At 36.5% G+C, this 20,243-nt stretch overlaps 2 protein-coding genes across 7 annotated transcripts in view; one reads left to right on the forward strand and one right to left on the reverse strand.

Moving 5' to 3' along the window:
* The first annotated feature begins 34 nt into the window (after nt 1–34).
* fahd2a (fumarylacetoacetate hydrolase domain containing 2A) lies at nt 35–16,747 on the forward strand. 3 transcript variants are annotated; one of them, XM_049485659.1, is made up of 8 exons: nt 35–111; nt 2,505–2,706; nt 4,292–4,508; nt 7,170–7,229; nt 8,984–9,146; nt 9,301–9,409; nt 10,732–10,819; nt 15,064–16,747. In XM_049485659.1, exons 2-8 carry the CDS (start codon nt 2,537–2,539, stop codon nt 15,124–15,126), a joined length of 870 nt encoding a protein of 289 aa, XP_049341616.1. In that variant the 5' UTR covers nt 35–111; nt 2,505–2,536; the 3' UTR covers nt 15,127–16,747. The 3 variants fall into 3 exon arrangements, with proteins under 3 accessions (XP_049341616.1, XP_049341615.1, XP_049341617.1); XM_049485658.1 differs by having other exon boundaries at nt 67–111; nt 2,453–2,706; XM_049485660.1 differs by having other exon boundaries at nt 104–180.
* Nucleotides 16,748–18,030: 1,283 nt separating this feature from the next.
* The window catches only part of gpat2 (glycerol-3-phosphate acyltransferase 2, mitochondrial), a 95,370-nt gene continuing 93,157 nt past the window's right edge, over nt 18,031–20,243 (reverse strand). For all 4 annotated transcript variants that reach the window (XM_049485656.1, XM_049485655.1, XM_049485657.1 and 1 more), the window contains one exon: nt 18,031–19,395. In XM_049485656.1, coding sequence (XP_049341613.1) covers nt 19,279–19,395 — 117 coding nt within the window. In that variant the 3' untranslated portion in view covers nt 18,031–19,278. The remainder of the gene's footprint in view (nt 19,396–20,243) is intronic.

The following is a 20,243-nucleotide window of genomic DNA, read 5'->3' on the forward strand; positions in this document are numbered from 1 at the left end:
AATCTGTCCACATTTTCCAGCATTTCTGAACTCTATAGAACTACACTCATAACTACAACTGCGGAAGCGACGGCTGAGCGGCGCAGCTCTCAAAACTCGGAAGGCAGGACGGTGAGTGTTGGTTATCTGCAGCTGCAGCTGCGAAGTTATAGTTTGTGCAGTGTTAGAGATCTAGACAAAGTGAGTGCAGTTACTGTATTCGCTGTTGGGCTCGTTTATATCGTTCAGGATTGTGTTTTATTGAAAACTCGGCGGTTTCTTTATATTTTACATGCCTGTGGTTATAAAGGTGCACTGACAGGTAGAGCAGGTAGAACTGCATGTGATCTGCAGGCAGGTGTAAGAAAATAGGATTTCTTGCATAAAATGACGTTTTTAATGCAATTTAAAACAAACTTAAATAGTACTGAATGAGGGATTTAACCAACTTTTCAAAATGTCTATATTGCTCAATCACATGTGAAGTAGTTCATTGACAAGTTTTGTACTGTATTTATGTAGTTTGTTGAGTTTTTGTGGTGTTTTACAAGTGGTTTGTTCGAATTGTCCAGTCCACCTTAAATGGTAAGCGGTTTCATTCAGTAGCAGTTAAGGTGGACCGGAAAATTCGAAAAAGAAAAAAATAGGTCAGCTGTTTTAATTTGCATTTTTGCATATTCCTCGACGTTTCTCTGCAGAATGCACTAAACTACTTAGTCAAATCCCACATATAAAGCCATATTACATTTAGTTTAAGGCATTCATAGAGATGTAAATTTCATTACTTCCACAGTTTTTGTTATTACTTGCACATTTCGCACATTGTTGGTTTAAGTTCCCTTCTAGAGTAACAGCTTTTAGCTGAAACCAGCAATTATTGCTTTTGTTTTTCTTGAAGTTAGTGAGACTAAAGTAAACAACCTCAAAAGGGATTGTTGTAGCTAGTGTAGCAGAAGGCTTCTGAGTAATAAACAGCTCTGGAAAAAATAAAGAAATCACTTCAGTTTTTTTTTTACTATTTATAGGTATAGCTTTGATTGAGTAATGTCTGAAATAACAAAAACAATGCAGAGCTTTCAGACCTCAAACAAAGCAAAGAAAACAAGTTAAAATTCATAAAGTTTTAAGATTTCAGAAATCAATATTTGGTGAAATAACCCTGTTTTTTAAATTTCAGTTTTCATGCATCTTGGCATGTTCTCTTTTGGATAACTTTATGCCACTCCTGGTGCAAAAAATCAAGCAGTTCAGCTTGGTTTGATGGCTTGTGATAATGTATCTTCTTCTTGATTATCAATTTTTAATTTGGTAAAATCAAAGAAACTCATTATTTTTAAGTGGTCTCTTATTTTTTTTCCAGAGCATTTAAACTCACCAGTCAACCTATATTTACCTTTTGGGTCTCAAATGTAATACTATTTATTGTGATGAAATATTAATATCCTTTGGAAACTTTGTTAATTTCCTAACAATGCCATGCCATGCCATGTATATTTGAAATCCCTTTTAGACAACACTTTTCTGTAAAAATATCATAAAAACAGCGTAAACATCAAGCAGTGTGTATTCCGTTTCACCTATTTATTTTGTGATGTTTTGTTTAGGAGCATTACATTCTTTAGCTGTTAAGTTTTTTAACAATATACTAGTGCTTCTCAAAAAAATAGAATATCATTAAAAAGTTCAGTTAATTCAGTTCAAAATGTGAAACTCATATATTATATAGATGTTTTACACACAGAGTGATCTATTTCAACTGTTTATTTATTTTATTGTTGATGATTATGGCCAAAAATCTGTGTTTCAAAAAATTACAATATTATATAAGACCAATTCGTACTTTTGTTAGTGTGGGCAGTGTGCCAAGTCCTGCTGGAAAATGAAATTAGATGTTCTGGGAAGACACTGCACTGACTTTGGACTTGATAAAACACAGTGGACCAACACCAGCAAATTACATAATAATAATAATAATAATAATAATAATAATAATAATAATAATAATAATAATAATAATAATAATAATTTAATAGTTTAGAATAATCTTGATAATCTAGGGATTTGGCCAAAACCTTGCTGTAGAACTGCCATAAACAGTGGCTCAAGCATTAATAACCATTTCTGATACTAACTTTCTGTGATGTTGCTTTTTGGCCATTAAATGTCCATATGTGAACAGTTCTAATTGGGAATGTTTCTCTAGCATTTCACACTAAACCACATAATTACTTTTTTCTATCTTAATAATTTAATTCTGCAGACATTAAGAAAAGTTGCTGGACGTCCCCTGGAAGACAATTTAGTAAATGTTGTTCATGTATGTGTTCAAAACTCTTACCAGTCTTTTCTATCTGTCCAATATATCTCTACTTTCAAGTTTTCTTATACTTGTTCCTCTTTTTCTCTTTCTGAAATCACCCCTCTCATCTTCTCTCTCTCCTCTGTTGGGCTGTGTGCTGTGTGTGGTGAGTAGATGAGAGTTTTGTGGATCAGTTTGAGGAGACTCAGTGATGTGTTTTCTGTAGGTTCAGTCAGACGTACCCTAAGCTCAAGAGCCATGAGACTGGTCCAGTTCTGCCCTAAAGGGAATGAAGGAGGCATCAGGATCGGTGTGGAGCAAGAACAAGGCCATGGAGTCATTGACCTGAAAGCGTTTGACTCCTCCATGCCGTCCACAATGAGAGAGTTTTTGGAGTTAGGAAAGGCTGGCATGGACTGTGCTCAAAGGTATGGACTGGAACATTCGCTTTATGTTTTTAGTATCTTACTGTTTTGTATCCAGACACAGATTCTAAAGCCCAAAATATGGTGGTAGTAAGTAACAAGTCTATATCAACAGACTGCTGCTGCTGAAACGGTGGCAGAACATGCTTTACCACTTTCACTTTTCACTTTCTTTGCCAAAAAAGATGCACCATGATAGAATTTTTGAAATGTAATCTTGATATATAATTATAGAGCAAATGAATAAGTATATTGAGGAAAACTGTACAGTTGAAAGTAGGGGTGGGTGATATGGCCCTAAAATAATATCACGATATTTCATGGTATTATCGCGATAACAATACTCTTGGTGATATGACAAAAAAATAAATAAAAATACACTACTGAAACAAAACGATATGGTATTGCACACCCCTACCTGAGATATTAAAAAGATACAAGAAATTTAGCAGATTTGTAGCAGAAGTAATTGATCCAGAATGTCATGATACTAATAATAATACACTCCAAATATCTCCATATATCCAGGATTAAAGTAAAATAAATTATACTGGACAGATATAATCTGTCTCTAGTAGATATATAATAGGAAATGAGAACAGTATGAATTTTTCTTTTGCTTAAAACAGCAAAAAAGTAGTACCCTGATGTGATAATTAGGGGTGAGTGTTATGGCACGATATTTCAGGGCATAATATCCTTCCCGATAGTCAAAAATGTTGGCGATATTATCGCATACGATACGATATGGCACACCCCTAGTTGAAAAGAGACTCCAGGACCCTGTTGTGCTGCCTCTTATAGTTGAGCATGGAGGCGTACAGGTTCCGTATGGAATCCTGTACCCTATTTGCCCACAGATGCTACAGTTGGGCCTGTAGATCCTGCAATCTCATAGGTTGCCAAAGCTGGTGCCATAAATGCTTGGTGATAAATTTGGCAATTGGACAGGCAGAGAAAATGTTGTAATCTGGTAATCAATACATTCCTGGAAAACCTTTACTGTGTTTGGTTGAGCATAAACATTTTATATAGATGAATAATATATATTATTGTATTTGGGTATCCATGTATCCCAGCTGTTTAAAAATGGGCCTATAATGAGGAGTTTGCAAATTTGCTAAATTGCAACAAACTAAAAACAAAAATTGAGGTGAAAAAATAGTTTACTGTATGTTATTTGCTGAGTGTTTTCAGAGCAGCATTCTAAAAAAAAAAAATAATAAAAATAAAAAAATCTTGAAGTAAATAAATGGCTAGTAAGTTTCACATCGATAAATTAAGTTTCTGTCTGTTTAATGTTTATGATTCTGTATTTTTCTGTATTCATTTTGAAAGAGAAGAATCTAAATCAATCAAAACGAGCAAGAATGTAATATTACTAAATATATTTTAGCATTTATTTAGTTTATCCTTGTCATCTACACTGGCCTATTTTCCTCACTGACCTCTTTTAGAGCTAAATGGGTGGGATAACTGGCCTAGCCAATTTGTGAGAAAATTGGGGAAAAAATGAAATAAATCTTTTAAAAAAGAAAGAAATATATATTTTAGAAAAAGGGTCACTATTGTTCTCTCTGTTTCATAGAGCTCTTGCCAGTGGTCAGTGTGTGGTCTCTCACACTGACATCAAGCTGCTGTCTCCAGTGACTCGCCCAGATAAGGTGGTCTGCGTGGGAATGAACTACAGGGACCACTGCCTGGAGCAGAACGCCCCCATCCCTACTGAGCCAATCATCTTTAACAAGTTTCCTTCTGCCATCACCGGCCCATTCGATGAGATCAGCCTTCCAGACAACAGTCAGGTCAGAAGAGGGTGTACAATTATATAGGTGGTCTTATTTTAGACACTAGTTAACCCAGGGAAATGCTGGATACACATAAAACTGAGTTCTGAGATCGGTGTGCCTCAGAGATGAGATGGTGTGTAGAACCTGATTCTGGTATTTGGCTTATCTTAATTGTATCTAGATTGATTTTTGACAGTCTGGACCCTGAAGCCTTGTGTACAATACAGGGTTTTTAAATTGTATGAGATTTGAAAATTGGAAAAAATCTCACACTTATCATCAGATCTCTACACATGTACCTGTAATTGCTAAGCAAACAGTACGAGAATTGAAAAAATATATATTCAATATTACACACAATAACCATGTCATTGACTTATCATACAATATAAGAATATGAGCTCAATAATTCTGCTGACGTCAGTATATATTTTTTTGTGTTATACTATGTCATTCATCTTATGTTTATGTAATATTCATATCTAGCAGTGAGCTTTAGATAACTTGCCAATGCCAGAACACATAGCTGCCTTTTGATTATTTTGGATTATTTTGGAGTGAATTTTTTGCCAAATGCCAAAAAAACAAAAAAATTAATCTACAAATTTTTTAATATACATGGTTACTTTATTAATCTTTGCAGTCATTAGAAATTTATTTTAGCTTGAAATTTGTCAGTCTTTGTTTTTATTGTTGTGTTTTGCTTCTAGAATCTCACGTTTCTTTGCTTCATTTTTTTGCTTCTGAGTTTTGGCACACTTTTCACTGGTGGGCGGGGCTTAAAAGAAGGCGTTTTCCTTAAATCTCCATTGGTCAGCTGATTTTGGACTGACGAGTTCCCAGAACCCTTGTCTGAGATCTGCCACGCCCACCCGACCAGCTTTAAGCGTTCTTCCAAACCTGACCGAGCGAACATTATCCAGTGCACAACAGCAGCAGATACTTACCTAGAGGCATAATAACTAGCCAACTCTAGCTAACTCACTAGCTCACTGACTAGATAGCTACCATACTTTAAGTATGAATATTTAGCATACCTCCCTAACAAGAGCTTTTTAATGGCGTGAAACACTCCATATATAACATTAAACATAACGTCTGTATGAAATTTAATTGGAAAAGTGTCTTTTGCTGCTGTGCACTGACACCTATTTGCTTCTATGTGTTTGGAAGAAAGCTTGAAGCTGGCGGGGTGGGCGTGGCCAGTCTCAGACTAGTGTTCAGGATACCCGTCAGTCCAAAATCAGGTGACCAATGGAGATACAGAGGAACGCCTTCTTCTAAGCCCCGCCTACCCGTTAAAACTGTGCCAAAAATCAGAAGCAAAAAAACTGAAGCGAAGCAAACGAGAGATTCCAGAAACAAAAGTCTTTAACAGAAGAAAAAAAAATCACAGAAAATTCATAAAAACACAAAAAAAAGCAAAATTGGAACAAATTTTAAAATGACAAATAACAAAAAAGTAACCAAATATATTTAATATAAATATATTTATATGCTATATTTTTTTCGCTTTTGAATTTGCAACATATTCTTTTTCCTTTTGATTCTTAAAATTTTGATTGCAAATTTAAAATGTGAAAACTGTGCCAAAACTCCTAAGCAAAAAAAAATATAACAAGCAAAATAATGAAGCAGAAGCAAACAAGAGATTCCAAAAGCAAAAGTCTGTAGCAGCAAAATCCACAACATTTCACAGAAAAGTCACAAAAACACACAAAAGAAAGCAAAGTCTGGCGAAATCTTCAACTTACTGCAAAGAATAATAAAGTAACCAAGTATATTTAAAATATATATATTTGTTTCTTTTGAATTGGCAACCTACTGTTATTTTCTTTTGATTCTTAAAATTTTAATTGCGATTTTATTTTTTTATAAACTACCTTCATCACTACACTGCCTTCTAAGAGAAACAGCACAAGACATCAAGTCAGCTATCCTCAGGTCAGATTCTGCCATAATCGTTCCTGTGTGCTCCCACTGCTCATGTTTACCTTCTTGCCTTAATGTCCTGCAACTGGTTCCAAAGTCTAAACCTTTAAAAGAAGCTTTTTATTCTGCAAACAAACCAAATGGTGATCCAGTTTAATCAAGACTGAGATCTGCTCTTCTGGCTGGACCAAATTGTGGTTGTGTTTAGTCCCAGACTTTGGTTCCCTGTTATTGTGGCTTGAAGTACCATAACTGTACACCAGGTGGAGCTACAGGAGGGGGTTTTAAAAGGCCAGTGAGCACAAGCATTACCTACCACACGATCACAAGCTTAATGAGAACAGTCCCTTTGAGTGATTCATGATTTCTCAGTATCTTCCAAACAAGTCTTCAGAAAGGATTGTTGAGTAGAGTTTCAGCTGATTGAGTGAGGGATGTGGTAGAGGAGTGTAGACTGACTGAATTAATGAATGCACAGTCACTCCAAATCTGCAGAATTCACAAAAATGTCCGTATGACAGATGGGTTCAGATCCACAATGGAGCTAAATTTGTAAAATGTGACTAGAAGGGAGATCAGCTGATACAGATTTCTCAGAAACTAATCAATTCACATTCACACCAATTGATTAAATAAATGTACACATAAAAAAAGAGCCAAAGAAAATGGCCAGGCCCCTTTATTAATCAGCACGTGAATAAATAAATGTTCTTACAATTTAATCTTGCATTTTGACTTCTGCAGGAGGTGGACTGGGAGGTGGAGCTGGCCTTTGTGATTGGAAAAAAAGGGAAGCACATAAAGGCAAGTATTGTGCTGCACAGTCTGATCAAATACACATTAAATTACAGATAAACGGGTGGATTGAGGCAGTTAGGAGAGGAAACATGGCAAACATTCACTTTTTTAAATCAGATACAGTGTGTGTATGTGAGACAAAGAAAGAGAGAGGGAGGCGGAGATGAATATTAAGAAAATAAGAAATGGCTGAAATAACAAAAAAGATGCAGAGCTTTCAGACCTCAAATAATACAAAGAAACCAAATGCATATTATAAAGTTTTATGAGTTCAGAAATCAATCTTTGGTAGAATAACCCTGGTTTTAATCACAGTTTTCATGCATCTTGGCATGTTCTTCTCCACCAGTCTTACACACTGCTTTTGGATAACTTTATGCCACTCCTGGTGCAAAAATCCAAGCAGTTCAGCTTGGTTTGATGGCTTGTGATCATCCATCTTCCTCTTGATTATATTCCAAAGTTTTTCTATTTGATCAAATCAAAAAAGCTCATCATTTTTAATGGTCTCTAATTTTTTTCCAGAGCTGTATATAATAAAATACAAGAGAATGTTGGTGCCAAAGTTGGTAAAATTAGTAATTTGCATAATAACATGTTGAAGATTCTAGATTAATAATGTGCACTAACACATTAATGCAGACAGCTATAATGTCACTATAATGTCATTTCAGGGTGTTTTTGCGATAAAAATATTCTTGGGTTATATGCAAAAAAAATATTTCAAGGATATACTACTGAAACAATAAGAAATATTATTATTAGTAAAGTTTATTTAGTCAAAGTCTTTTTTTAATATAAATATAATATAAAATGTTTGTTCGTTTCATAAAGAGTAATGTACCACAACTCTGATTTTGTATAAAATAATAATAATGTAACACAATTAAAAAATATTTCACAAATAAAGTCATTTAACAACATAAATCTACCACAAAAGTGAAGTGTAGCATATTTGGTGCATGTAAACAGCAAGCAAAAGTAGGAGTGAAAAGCAAAGTGAATAGCAAAACAAATACAAAATAGCCTGCTTTCAAGTATGTAATGAAATCACAATATGGAGGTTTTTTTTTTTGTTTTATCGTGTCAGAATTTTTTGGCGATATAATTGTGTCCAATGCAATGGCTCAATCCCTACTGACAGCACTGTTTTTAAAAAGTCTATTTCAGAGCCACATCAGTTGTCCACTCAGGCGTGATTACTGATTGGCTACCATTTCTGCTTAATACACTGAACCCAAGATTTATATGTTGGTCCTAATTCAAAAATCGTTATCACATTCGTGATAACTGATCAGCACATATTGTGGAGTCCCACAAGGTTCAGTTTAAGGGTTTGTGTTATTGATTTGGTTCCCATGTCTATGTAATACACTGAACCTAAGATTTAGTATTCTGTATTTGAAAATATCTTTCATTAAGTTCTAATTTTTGTAATAATTAAGGACAGACTTTTATACAGACTGTTTTGTCTGAGGCTGCGTAGCTTAGTTTTGTCTCTGAAACTATTCGGTCACATAAGATCTGAGACACAAGAATACTTAGTTATCTGTGTTCTTCCATCTGCACCCACATATTTAATCTCTAATATAATAATGATAATCTGCTGCTTTGGTTTTGCTTAGTTTTAAAGTTCATATAAATCGTTTGAGTATTGTTTGACTCTTCGTACACACCTACCTCAAGTTATACACTCAAGTGGAGTAGAGTTTAATGAAGACCAAACATCTGCTCTCTCTCTCTCTCTCTCTCGTTCTCAGGAGGAGGATGTTTTCTCCCACATCGCAGGCTTTACCGTAGCCAATGACGTCAGCGCTCGCGACTGGCAGTTGAGTAAGAACGGGAATCAGTGGCTTCTGGGGAAAACGTTCGACACGTTCTGTCCGTTAGGACCCGCTCTTGTTACCACAGCAGCACTGAAGGGTAAGAAGATAGTACGTCCAACAGAGAAACATGAACACAGAGGGTTTAACACAGAGGTGTGAAGCTGTTAATACCACAGTGGCTCTTAGCTTTAGGTGCTGATGGTATATATATATATATTGTAACATTGATTAACATGCTATTTTTGAATCAGATGTGCATAATTTGGGGATCCGTTGCCTGGTTAATGGCGGCGTCGTCCAGGACAGCAACACCAGTCAGCTGATCTTCAAGACAGAGAAGCTGGTAGCATGGGTGTCCCAGTAAGTTTTCACAGACCCTTTCTGAAAAATGAAAAACTGCCTGATATTATTTTCTATATACATACATACATATATAAAGACTTTATAACTGCACTTCACCCGTCAAACCTCAAATTTTTCTCTTTACTGCTGAAAGTGAGACCAATGTTAAGCTGAGCTAAAGGCTGGCATTGCCATGTGGGTCAGTCAAACCTCTCCCTGCACCAGTTTTCTCCAGTTTCTTCAGTCTCCGTTCTCTGGCATTATTTGTAATTTCTTTAAAGAAAAGACTTAAACTTTTAATTGTTACAGAGTTATGTGTTTTTGTGTATTTTTCTAGTTATTATAATGAAAGTGTGAATGTACTGTGTGTAAATGTGTAAAAGTGTGTAAATGCAGTAGTAGAGAGTATGGTAACAGTCTATTCCAGCACTGCTTTATAACTGACAAAGAATTTTCAAAGCCCAGTTTATTTCCATTGGTACAGACCAGTTGTTAATCAATTACTACAAAGCACCCTTGGCCTTTTTTATAATGTACAATTTTTTCATTTTTTGTTTTACAATGTACATGTTTAAATTTTTTTACAATGTAATTTTTTTACAATGTACAATTTTCCAGGGTTTTTAAAACTTTTTTGTACAATGTAAACTTTTTTCATTTTTTTTTTTTTATACAATACACATTTTTTTTCTTCAAAGCCCTGGCAGTTTACTTTGTACTATTTAGGAACCATTTCCAGTTGTTCACTGGACCTGAAGAGCTTAAACATTAAAAACTTTTGGCCAATAGTGTATATATGTATACAAACACACTATATGGCCATCAGCAGTACTCCTTTACAGGGCCAAACTGTGTTTGAGCATCTGAATCAGCAGTGGATGCAACCTAATGAAGTTGCATTCATTCACATTATAGATTAGAACAGTGAGAACATGAGAACACACACCTGGAGCAAAGGGCAGCCACCTCAGTGTAAAAGGAGCAGCTCTGGGCAGCTCAGACGTCAATACCTGTCCTGGGGATCAAAGCAACAATTATCCTGTCCCAACAATCAGTTGCTTCAGTCGTGTAGAATATAATAACCTACCAGTCTTAAGACTGAAACTAACCTCTATTGAGTTCTAGCCTACAACACTAATATGTCCTGACCCTATACCCTGAGTATAATGACAGTAAATACGCTTGAATGAAAGATGAGTCACAGAGAGAACATTCTGGTGACGGCATCTGCTTCGACCATGTTGTCTGGTCTGATTTTGCTCCATTTGTGATGTTTAGAGGTAATTCTGACGTCTGTTCTGTCTCATTTCCTCTCAAACATCTGTTTGTGTTTATTGCAGGTTTGCGACTCTCTATCCTGGTGATGTGTTTTTGACAGGCACTCCCCCAGGGGTGGGTGTGTTCAAAAAGCCACCTGTCTTTCTAAAGGTGAGTTTAACCTCAAAAGTTTGCTGGTAATGTGTTAGCATGCTGACATTTTTTCCTATATTTTTTTGGTTCAGGTGTATGTATGCAATAAGTAGTCTGTTTGACAATGCATATATTTACACAGTACTTTATTTTTTGCACTGTAAGGAGCATTGGATTATAAGGCCTTTTTAAGAGACACTTTAAAAAACTTCTTATTCAGCAGGTCTTGCCGCTGGATGGTGGGGGTGGGGTTACTAACTAAGTTAAGTAAAGCTAAGCTAAGTAACTAAACTGTAATAAAAAAAAGACTTTCTTTCAAAGTCAAACGGGAGCTGGATGTTAATCTACACAGATTTCTCTACTAAAAACTGTTTATTTAGGTGAGTAAAGCGCTTCTATTTATTTATAGTAAGCTTAAGATTCACAAATTTCTAGCGATTAGCAGATAGGGCAGCCCGACAGCGCTACACTGAGGAACCCTGAGTGCTCCGGTAAGCCAGGGCAATATTAGCTAGCAGTTCATCCCACGTAGCTTGTTTTAACATGGTAAACACGCAGACTACAGTCCAATATACTCACCTCTGAACAACAAAAGAGCTAGCACAGTTAGCAGGGCTAGCCGGGATTAGCAGCAGGCTACAGGCTGATAATACTCACCTCTAAACGGAGAAATAGTGGTTAGCGGCTAAAGCTAATGCTACTCCAGCCCCGGTGCTGGAGAACTAAACTGAGACTCCTGTGTAACACTGCACTTTAGCAGAGTGGTTTTACTGCTCCTTAATAACCTGACTGGTAAAATTCATACATAAATGTGCACTGTAAGCCACAAATAATACACTGTACCATTCTAGAGCTAATTTTAGAGAAATACAGAAGTAAAACAATGATTTCAAAAGATAGACGTTTTGTTCACAGTGTGGATTGGGATGCAATTTCCAATTCTTGCAGCTAAACATACCACCCAAAGTCAACAGCACAGTGGGTGGAAATGATTGTGACCTGCAGCATCAGGCTAGAGTTGTCCATTGGAAAAGGGTGATACAGGAACTGTGTCATGGATGAGATGATGGATGAGATGACCACTCAACATCCTGATCTCACTAATGCTCTTGCCATTGAACGTAATCACATATTCACAGCTACGCTCCAAAATCTATTAGAAATAGAGTCTTCCCTGGACCTTAGAGACCATTATTCCAACAAAAGCTGGATACAACCTTCCTAAATACCCTTTATTTCAGAAAAAGAAAACACGGTCTAAAGCGCTGCCACTATGATCAGGAGATCGCTGGTTCTAATCCCGGTCATGCAGCTTGCCATCAGCTGCCAGAAGCCTGAGAGAGAACAATTGGCCTCTCCCCTTATGACTCCAAAGGGTGATGTTGATCAGCACAAGAAAAAATTGAAATACAGCTCTGGAAAATGAACATTGTTGTTTTATTCTATAAACTACAGACAACATTTCTCACAAATTCCAAAAAAATGAGAAATGTCTGAAATACCAAAAAAGATGCAGAGCTTTCAGATGTAAAATAATGCAAAAAAAAAAAAAAAACAAGTTCATATTCATAAAGTTTTAGGAGTTCAGAAATCAATATTTGGTGGAAAAAGCCTGGTTTTTAATCAAAAGTTTCATACATCTTGTTCATGCATGTTCTCCTCCACCAGTCTGACACACTGCTTTTGGATAACTTTACGCCACTCCTGGTGCAAAAATTTAAGCCAGTTCAGCTTGGTTTGATAGCTTGTAATCATCCATCTTCCTCTTGATTATATTCCAGAGGTTTTCAATCTGGTAAAATCGAAGAAACTCAATGTTTAAGTGGTCTCTTATTTTTTTCCAGAGTAATATAAATGTAAATTAATAAAGAAAAAAAATGAATGTGCATATGAAGGGTCTTTTGCATTTGTTTATATATAATCAACGTATATTTAGTTTATTTAGTTAGTTAAATAGTTGGCAATAATAGCTTACAATTACATTCAGTTTATAAGGTTTAACAGTCACCTCCCATCTTCCACACTGATGTTCTGTACAGTCAGTCTGTACAGTTCATTAGAACATTCTATATTGAGGTTTCTATACTAATAAGCAAAGTGACCTGTTGTATCCCTCCCACTCTCCCACCTACGCAGATAATTTCCGGCAGTCTGTAGTAGGCAGCGTGTACAAATCAGCATCAAAAACGTGTAAAAATGCAGAAAGTACATTTCCACGTCTCTTGGCTGACCTTAACAGCACCCTGCGGCCCTCTGGGCCACAATGAGCAGCAGATGCGAACACAGACGCCATGGCTGAAAATTACAAATAATCCACAGTGTTCAAATAAAGTGGACGGCCTGAGGGCTCGCACTAAAATGAACGCACTACAAGAGTCACAATTTGAGTGATTCATTCTTCTCTCTAACAGCATATTGGTATGCAGCACCACAGTGAGGGAGAACAGCAGCTTCTGTTCTGTGGCACGGCTATGATTGAATCTAAACCTTCATCGAGTTACTAATTTCCCTCAATTAGATCCTTTTAACGTTGGCTTTCATCCTGCACAACACGGCGCGCCCGGCTCGGACCCGCTGGAGACGGAAGCCGCTTCGTTTACATCAAAATATTTTCCCGTCGCAATAAAGTGACTCCCGACATTAATCACCAGTTATTAGGAATGTCATTTACACAACACTGAAGTGCGAATTATTTCGAGACCCAAGAGTTCAATTCCAGCACATCCGATTAGTCTAAAAATGTACCGACACGTTTAAATGAGTGTGTTCCAGTGTGACTTTAGAAGTAGCACTTAAAACATGCGTCACTATTGTTGCTAAAGCTGGAGGCGTAAATGAAGTATCTATCCTAATAAGTACTGAAGCACTGAAGCAAAGTTTAGTGGATTGAAGGCCCAGTAAGTTTTAACCGTGAAGGCCCTGGGAAACACGTGTTGACATTTTAAAGGGGGTGTATCTATAATCCTTTTTAACGTAGGAAAGGATTTAAATAATCTCAATTGAAGTCACTTAATACTATCAAAAGGCTGTGGAAGGACTAGATGTGTTAGTTAAACAGTACATAGTGAGTTTAAGGGTCGTAGCTTGTAGGTTGGATCCTCGGAAAGGTCTCTGCCTGTGAGTATTGGGTGAGTTCTAGGATAGGTCTTTGCAGGGTTTCCTCCAGGTAGGCTCCATGCAATTGATCCACCAATATCAGGTTGCACTACGTGACTTTAGCCTTGATTTGTGAGTTGCTGACTGGTTTTGGAGATCGAAAACAAAGCCAATTGCCACGTCAGAGGTCAATCGGCCTTCACTCAGTGCTGGCCTGGCTGCTACAGTGGCATGAAAAGGTACTTGCCCCCTAATAGATTTCTTTTGTGTCTGCAGTTTTGCCATACTTACATTTTTCAGATTATCAAACAAAGATAACCTGAGTTAATATGAAAATCCCTTTTTAAATAGTGATTTAATTTATCATGGGAAAAAAAACTATCCAAACCAATCTAGCCTTTGTGAAAATGTGTTTGAGCCTTTTCACACTTTTTGGAAAGCTGAGTTCAATTTCACTTCTAACCACAACCAGGCTTGATTATTAATAGACCAGTAGAATCAAGAAATTATTTAAAACATGAAGCAGCTGAAAGATCTCAAAAAGCAACACAAAAACAGTTGAAAAAACAAAGTCCTTGACATCTGTCAGTCTGGAACATTGTCACACGTTACAAATACATGCTTTCATGCTGAAATACTTTGCATTATGTTCTTTAACAAAGAGACATTTGGTATAGCATAAATAGTACTTTGCATATTTGATAGCTGTAGATGGTGCTGTTTGGTAATGCTACAAATTAAAAACTGAATAAAACTGTCCTTTTCCAGTTGTTATGTAAGAACCAAAAAAACTAAATCATAAGGTATATACATAATATATAATAAAGATAGAATACATTACACTACAGTTTATCACATTTTAATCGCTCTATTATGTGTCTGCCGCAGCTGAACTTATGAAAATGATTCTCACTGATACATAGTGATTTTTTGTCGATTTTTGTAGAACATTTACATATCTTTGGTGTGAAAAGGATCAATTATAAATATTTGGGTGTAAAAATTAGGTTACCTGCTTGCACAGCATTAACCCATAAAAAATAGTCTTATAATTAATTATAATCCAATTATATTTGCCATTATGCCCTTCAGTTTGATGCATCATGACCAAACGATGTCTTTTAACACGTACAGTATAAACGTGTCTTTATGTGTGTGTTTTGCAGAGAGGAGATGTCGTGGAGTGTCAGATTGATGGGATCGGATCCATCAAGAACACAGTGGTGTAACTACACGGCTAGACTACTTCTAAACACACTGATCCTGCTGTCTTTACCTAGAGGAACATAATTCAAATCTTATATGGTAAAAAACACTGTAGGCTAATTACAGTCTGATCATTAATCAAAACTAGACCTTGAACTAATGTCCTTTGTTTAGTGTCCAACTGAAATATCAATGTTTATTGAATTACTCTTCATTGTGGTGCCTAGAACTTAAATCTAGAACTTTTACACTGTTTTACACTGATTATCCACTTTATTAGGAACCCCTCCTTGTAGTTCCACCTTGTTGGTAACTGTCCACACTGCCAAAAGTACCAATTGGTTTTATATAATATTCTAGTTTTCTGAGACAGGTGATTATAATTATGATTCAGTACAAAAGCAGTATCCGCGAAAATCTGATTTTTTAAGGAGCTTATACTTTATTAGAAACATACTTTGCACTTACACTTAATAAAGTGGCCAGTTAGAAAAAGTACAAAATACGTGTTTCTATTTAAGTGGCCACTGTGGTAGAATACATGCTACGAGTTTTTAATAAAATGGCCAGTGAGTGGAACAAAAAGGTTTTTCATTCTAATAAAGTGGACATTGAGTAGAAGTACAAATCAGGTGTTTCTAATAAAGTGACCACTGTGTAAAAGTACAAATTATTTATTTCTGATAAAGTGGCCAGTTATTAGAAGTACAAATTAGGTGTTTCTAATAAAGCGGCCAGTTATTAGAAGTACAAATTAGGTGCTCCTAATAAAGTGGCCATAAAGTAGAAGTACATGCTATGAGTTTCTAATAAAGTGGCCTCTGAGTAGAAGTACAAATGAGGTGTTACTAAAAAAAAAAAAAAAGTGGCCATGGAGTAGAAGTACAAATCATGTATTTCTAATAAAGTGGCCAGTTAGTAGAAGCACAAAATACGTGTTTCTAAATAAGTGGCCACTGGGGTTGAATACATGCTACGAGTTTTTAATAAAATGGCCAGTGTGTGGAACAAAAGGTTTTTCTTTCTAATAAAGTGGGCATTGAGTAGAAATACATGCTATGAGTTTCTAATAAAGTGGCCTCTGAGTAGAAGTACAAATGAGGTGTTTCAAAAAAAGTGGCCATGGAGTAGAAGTACAAATTGGCTGTTTTTTAATAAAGTGACCATTGAGTAAAAGTACACGCTATGAGTTCTAATAAAATGGCCAGTATGTGGAACAAAAGGTTTTTGCTCCTAATAAAATGGACATTGGGTAGAAGTACAATTTAGGTGTTTCTAATAAAGTGACCACTGAGTAGAAGTACAAATTTGGTGTTTCTAATAAAGTGGTCAGTTATTAGAAGTACAAATTAAGTGTTTCTAATAAAGTGACCACTGAGTGAAAGAACAGGGTATGAGTTTCTAATAAAGTGGTGTGAAATGAAAGCAGCTTCCAGTAGATGGCACTGAACTGTTGTTCTTTCGGGAGAAAACAGCACATTTCAGAACATCCACTGCTGGTGCCTTTAATGGGATAAAGTACTGAGTTTACTAACTGGAAGCAAATTAAATGAACTTAATTGTGCCTATTGTATGCTTTATAGATTTATTAATAGGTAACACAGATGTAATGTTGTTATTGTTGTAATAAATGACATCTCAGCACATTTTTGTAGGTATATCATTAGCATTCTGTTAATTTTCTAATCATACAAATATGGTGATACATATTGCACATCTTGAAAGTGTCCAGAGTCATGATGTTATAATTTTACTGTATCACTCATCCTTGCTTTTTTTGTGTTCTCTGCGCCTATGCTGCTGCTGCTGCAGTGACTGTGCTCTCTCAGTTCTTTACTGATCAGAATCCTTTATTTAAAGAATCCAGCAGCATCTAGCTTACACACCTTTTCTCTTCTAGTATTCACCTCATCCCCCCTCTCTCGTTATGCAGTCTATCTGCAATTCTCTCCCTCTTTCTCTCTCAATTATTGATTGCTCAGTGTGAGGGTTATGCGGGCGGTCCTTGTGCAGCACAGCCCCGTGTCTCTGGAGGTCTTACTCAGCACCCAGTGTACTACAGCAATCAGCACTGTCTGTTAGCATTGCTCCCTCAGGATGGCACGTTAAGGGCCTTTAACGCTGCATCTGTATGTGAGAGTGTGTGTTGGTGTGTGTGTGTGTGTGTGTGTATCTGCTTGTTTTTGTATATATTTAAGGCACTAAATCAGAGGCAACTTGAGGAAAACTGAGGGAACTTAACATAAACTAAAGCTGAAACAGAGGTGGACCATGCAACGTGACAATGACCCAAAACATTCCATTAAAAATCCACTTAGGAATAGTTTAAAACAATGATATAACGAGTTCTTTTAATTTACCTTTTGTTAGTTGTTTATGCAAAGCTGATTTTCGGCTCGATTTGTACTCCACAACTCAATATACTGGGGGCTTTATACACCTCTAGCTCTCACTTTAAATAATTGGGCATGGTTCCAATAGGTTTTATGCTTCTCTAGACATGGAACATATGGACATAGAATACACACACAGACACACACACCACATTCAGAGTAAGTATAAAACCTGTGTGTGTGTGAGTGTGTGAGGAGGGCCTAGTCCAGTATTAAGTGATTGGTTGGAAGCCCAAAGCGGACTGTGGGCTGCGGGCATCGCCGGCCTTTAATCAGGAGCTGATTGAAAGGGGTTAGAGTTGAGGGAATGGTACACTAACTCTGTCACTCATCATCATCACCACACTTTGTGTGTGTGTGTGTGTCTGTATGAGTGTGTGTGTGTGAGAGAGAGAGAGAGAGAGAGAGAGAGAAACTGAGGCAAAACATTTTTTTTAAAGTGAACAGATCTGTATTCGTGTCTCTAAGCCAAAGCAATCATTATGAAACCATCATTTACATGAAAGAAAGGAACATCCGTTTGACCCAACACAATTCCTGCCCATTTACTGCCTCTTTATTATTCCTGAAGAACATTATCCAACTCGCTCTATTCAATCCAGCATTATTTAACACTCATTACTCTGTCTAATCGAACCTGGCCGTATAAGAACAATTAACTGAAAGACTGACCTGTAACCTGGTCTTTTATTCGTTGAGCCAGTGGGCAGTGCTTTGTTTTTCTGGCTCCAAACGCATGAAATGAAAAGATAGTCTGGCTAAGTCACGACGTACAAACTTAAAAGGTAGGAAATACAGTAAGAAATGAATAAAGATTAGTTTGGCAAAACAATGCTGAAAGTGTGCTGAAAGTAACCATATGTGCTTTAAAATTTAATTATTTCTATCTTTTAGACAGTGTGAATTTAGAGGTGTGTATTACATTGTATATAAGTAAGTAAGTAGTCATTTTGAACGACCAATAGAAATGGGTTTTACACTGACAATTTTTAAAGTTTTAAAGCTTTTTTTTAAATCCTTCTCTCTAAAAAAGGGAGAAAGAGAAGAATAAAAGGAAATAAAGATGATGGAGAAGAAAAAAAGAAGAATAAGAAAAAAAGAAGGAGAAGGAGGAGGAGAAAGGAAAGAGAAATAAGGAGAATCAGATAAAGGGAGGAAAAGTGAGAACGAGGGGATGAGGAACATGAAAAACATGAGGAGTTGAAAAGGTTGAGAAAAAGAAAAGATGAAAATGAAGGAGGAGAAAGACGTAGAAGAAAAGGAAGGAGTGAAAAACAAAAAACAAACAGGAAATGGGGCAAGAAAAAAAGGAGGAAAAGGTAAGGAGAAATAAAGCAAGCCAGAAAAGCAGAAGAAGGAAGATAAAAAGAAAAAAAAGGCATAAGAAACAAAAAAGAAGAAAAAAATGAGGAAGAGGAGAAAAAGAAAGGAAAGGTGATGGATGAAAATAAAGATAAGAAAAAAAGCTAAAGAAAAAAAGAAGGAGAAGACAAAGCAGATAGATGGAATAGCAACATTAGATGTCTAGACAAAAAAGGTTTAAAGCTCCTCACCCCCTACAATTCTATCTTTTTGAGATACAAGTTTTGCACTTATGATAAGAATATGAACTTTTATGATGCACTGAACCTTTTTTCTTTAAAGGTTTGCTGAAACTGTCTGAAACCAGCAAACACACTGCAAACCCCTGATTACCTGCAACAATAATCAGAAACAGAATCAGCAGTAATATCTGAACCTGCAGAACTGCTGAGAGACGACGAGAAGCCCACTGTTCCTCAGTTAGCCGTAGAGGAACTGAGAGACGAACTGAAGGAGCTTCTGTTTGTTCTCAGTCTGGAGAAAAACAGGACTAATGTCCAGATACACACCCTCACTCTGCCTGTCCTCCATCAGCACCTGTTCAAAACAAACACACACACTCTTAGCATGTGGTGAAGCTTCAAACACAGTGTCTCACGCAAGACCTTCTCTGTATCAGGCTTATTAGCGCTGCCAACATGGAGAAAATACTGTGTTATGGTTATATTTGTACATATCGGAAAACACATGGTTGTATCAATAACAATTCTCATTTTCACACAGTTAAATATTAGCCTACATTATTATTGATTAACTTGGCTGATGTTTAACCGATCATGTTTATTTTTGTATCACTGCTGAAAGCCTACACACTGTGCTTGAATTTTCAAAAGCTGCACACAAGCCCAAATCACTTCAGAGAAGAAGAAAGAAGAATAAGGAAAAAAGGGAATAAATAAGAAGGAGGAGGTAAAGAGAAAGAGGGAGAAGGAGAAGCAAAAAAAGGAGGGAAAGTGAGAAGGGGGTTGAGAAAAAGATGAGGAGGAGGAGGTGGAAAGGTTAAGAGAAAGAAAAGATGAAAATGAAGGAGAAGAAAGAGAACAAAAAGGAGAAAGGAGTAGAAAAGGAAGGGGGGGGCAAAAACCAAACAGGAAATGGCACAGTGAAAAAAGGAAGAAAAAAGAAGGAAAAGGAAAACAAGACAAGTGCAGAAGAATGAAGATGAAAAGAAAAAAGCAGTACAAACAAAGAAGAAGAAAAGGGAGGAAGAGGAGAAAAAGAAAGGGAGGAAAAAGAAGCAAAGGTGAAAGATGGAAATAAAGTGAAGAAGAAAATGGAGGAGGAGGAGAGAGAGAGGAGCAAAAGGAGAAAACGAAAGGGAGAGAAAAGAAGCAAAGGTGAAGGATGGAAATAAAGTGAAGAAGAAAATGGAGGACGAGGGAGAG

Source organism: Astyanax mexicanus, chromosome 12 (genome assembly GCF_023375975.1).
Source record: "Astyanax mexicanus isolate ESR-SI-001 chromosome 12, AstMex3_surface, whole genome shotgun sequence".
Taxonomy (NCBI): domain Eukaryota; kingdom Metazoa; phylum Chordata; class Actinopteri; order Characiformes; family Acestrorhamphidae; genus Astyanax; species Astyanax mexicanus.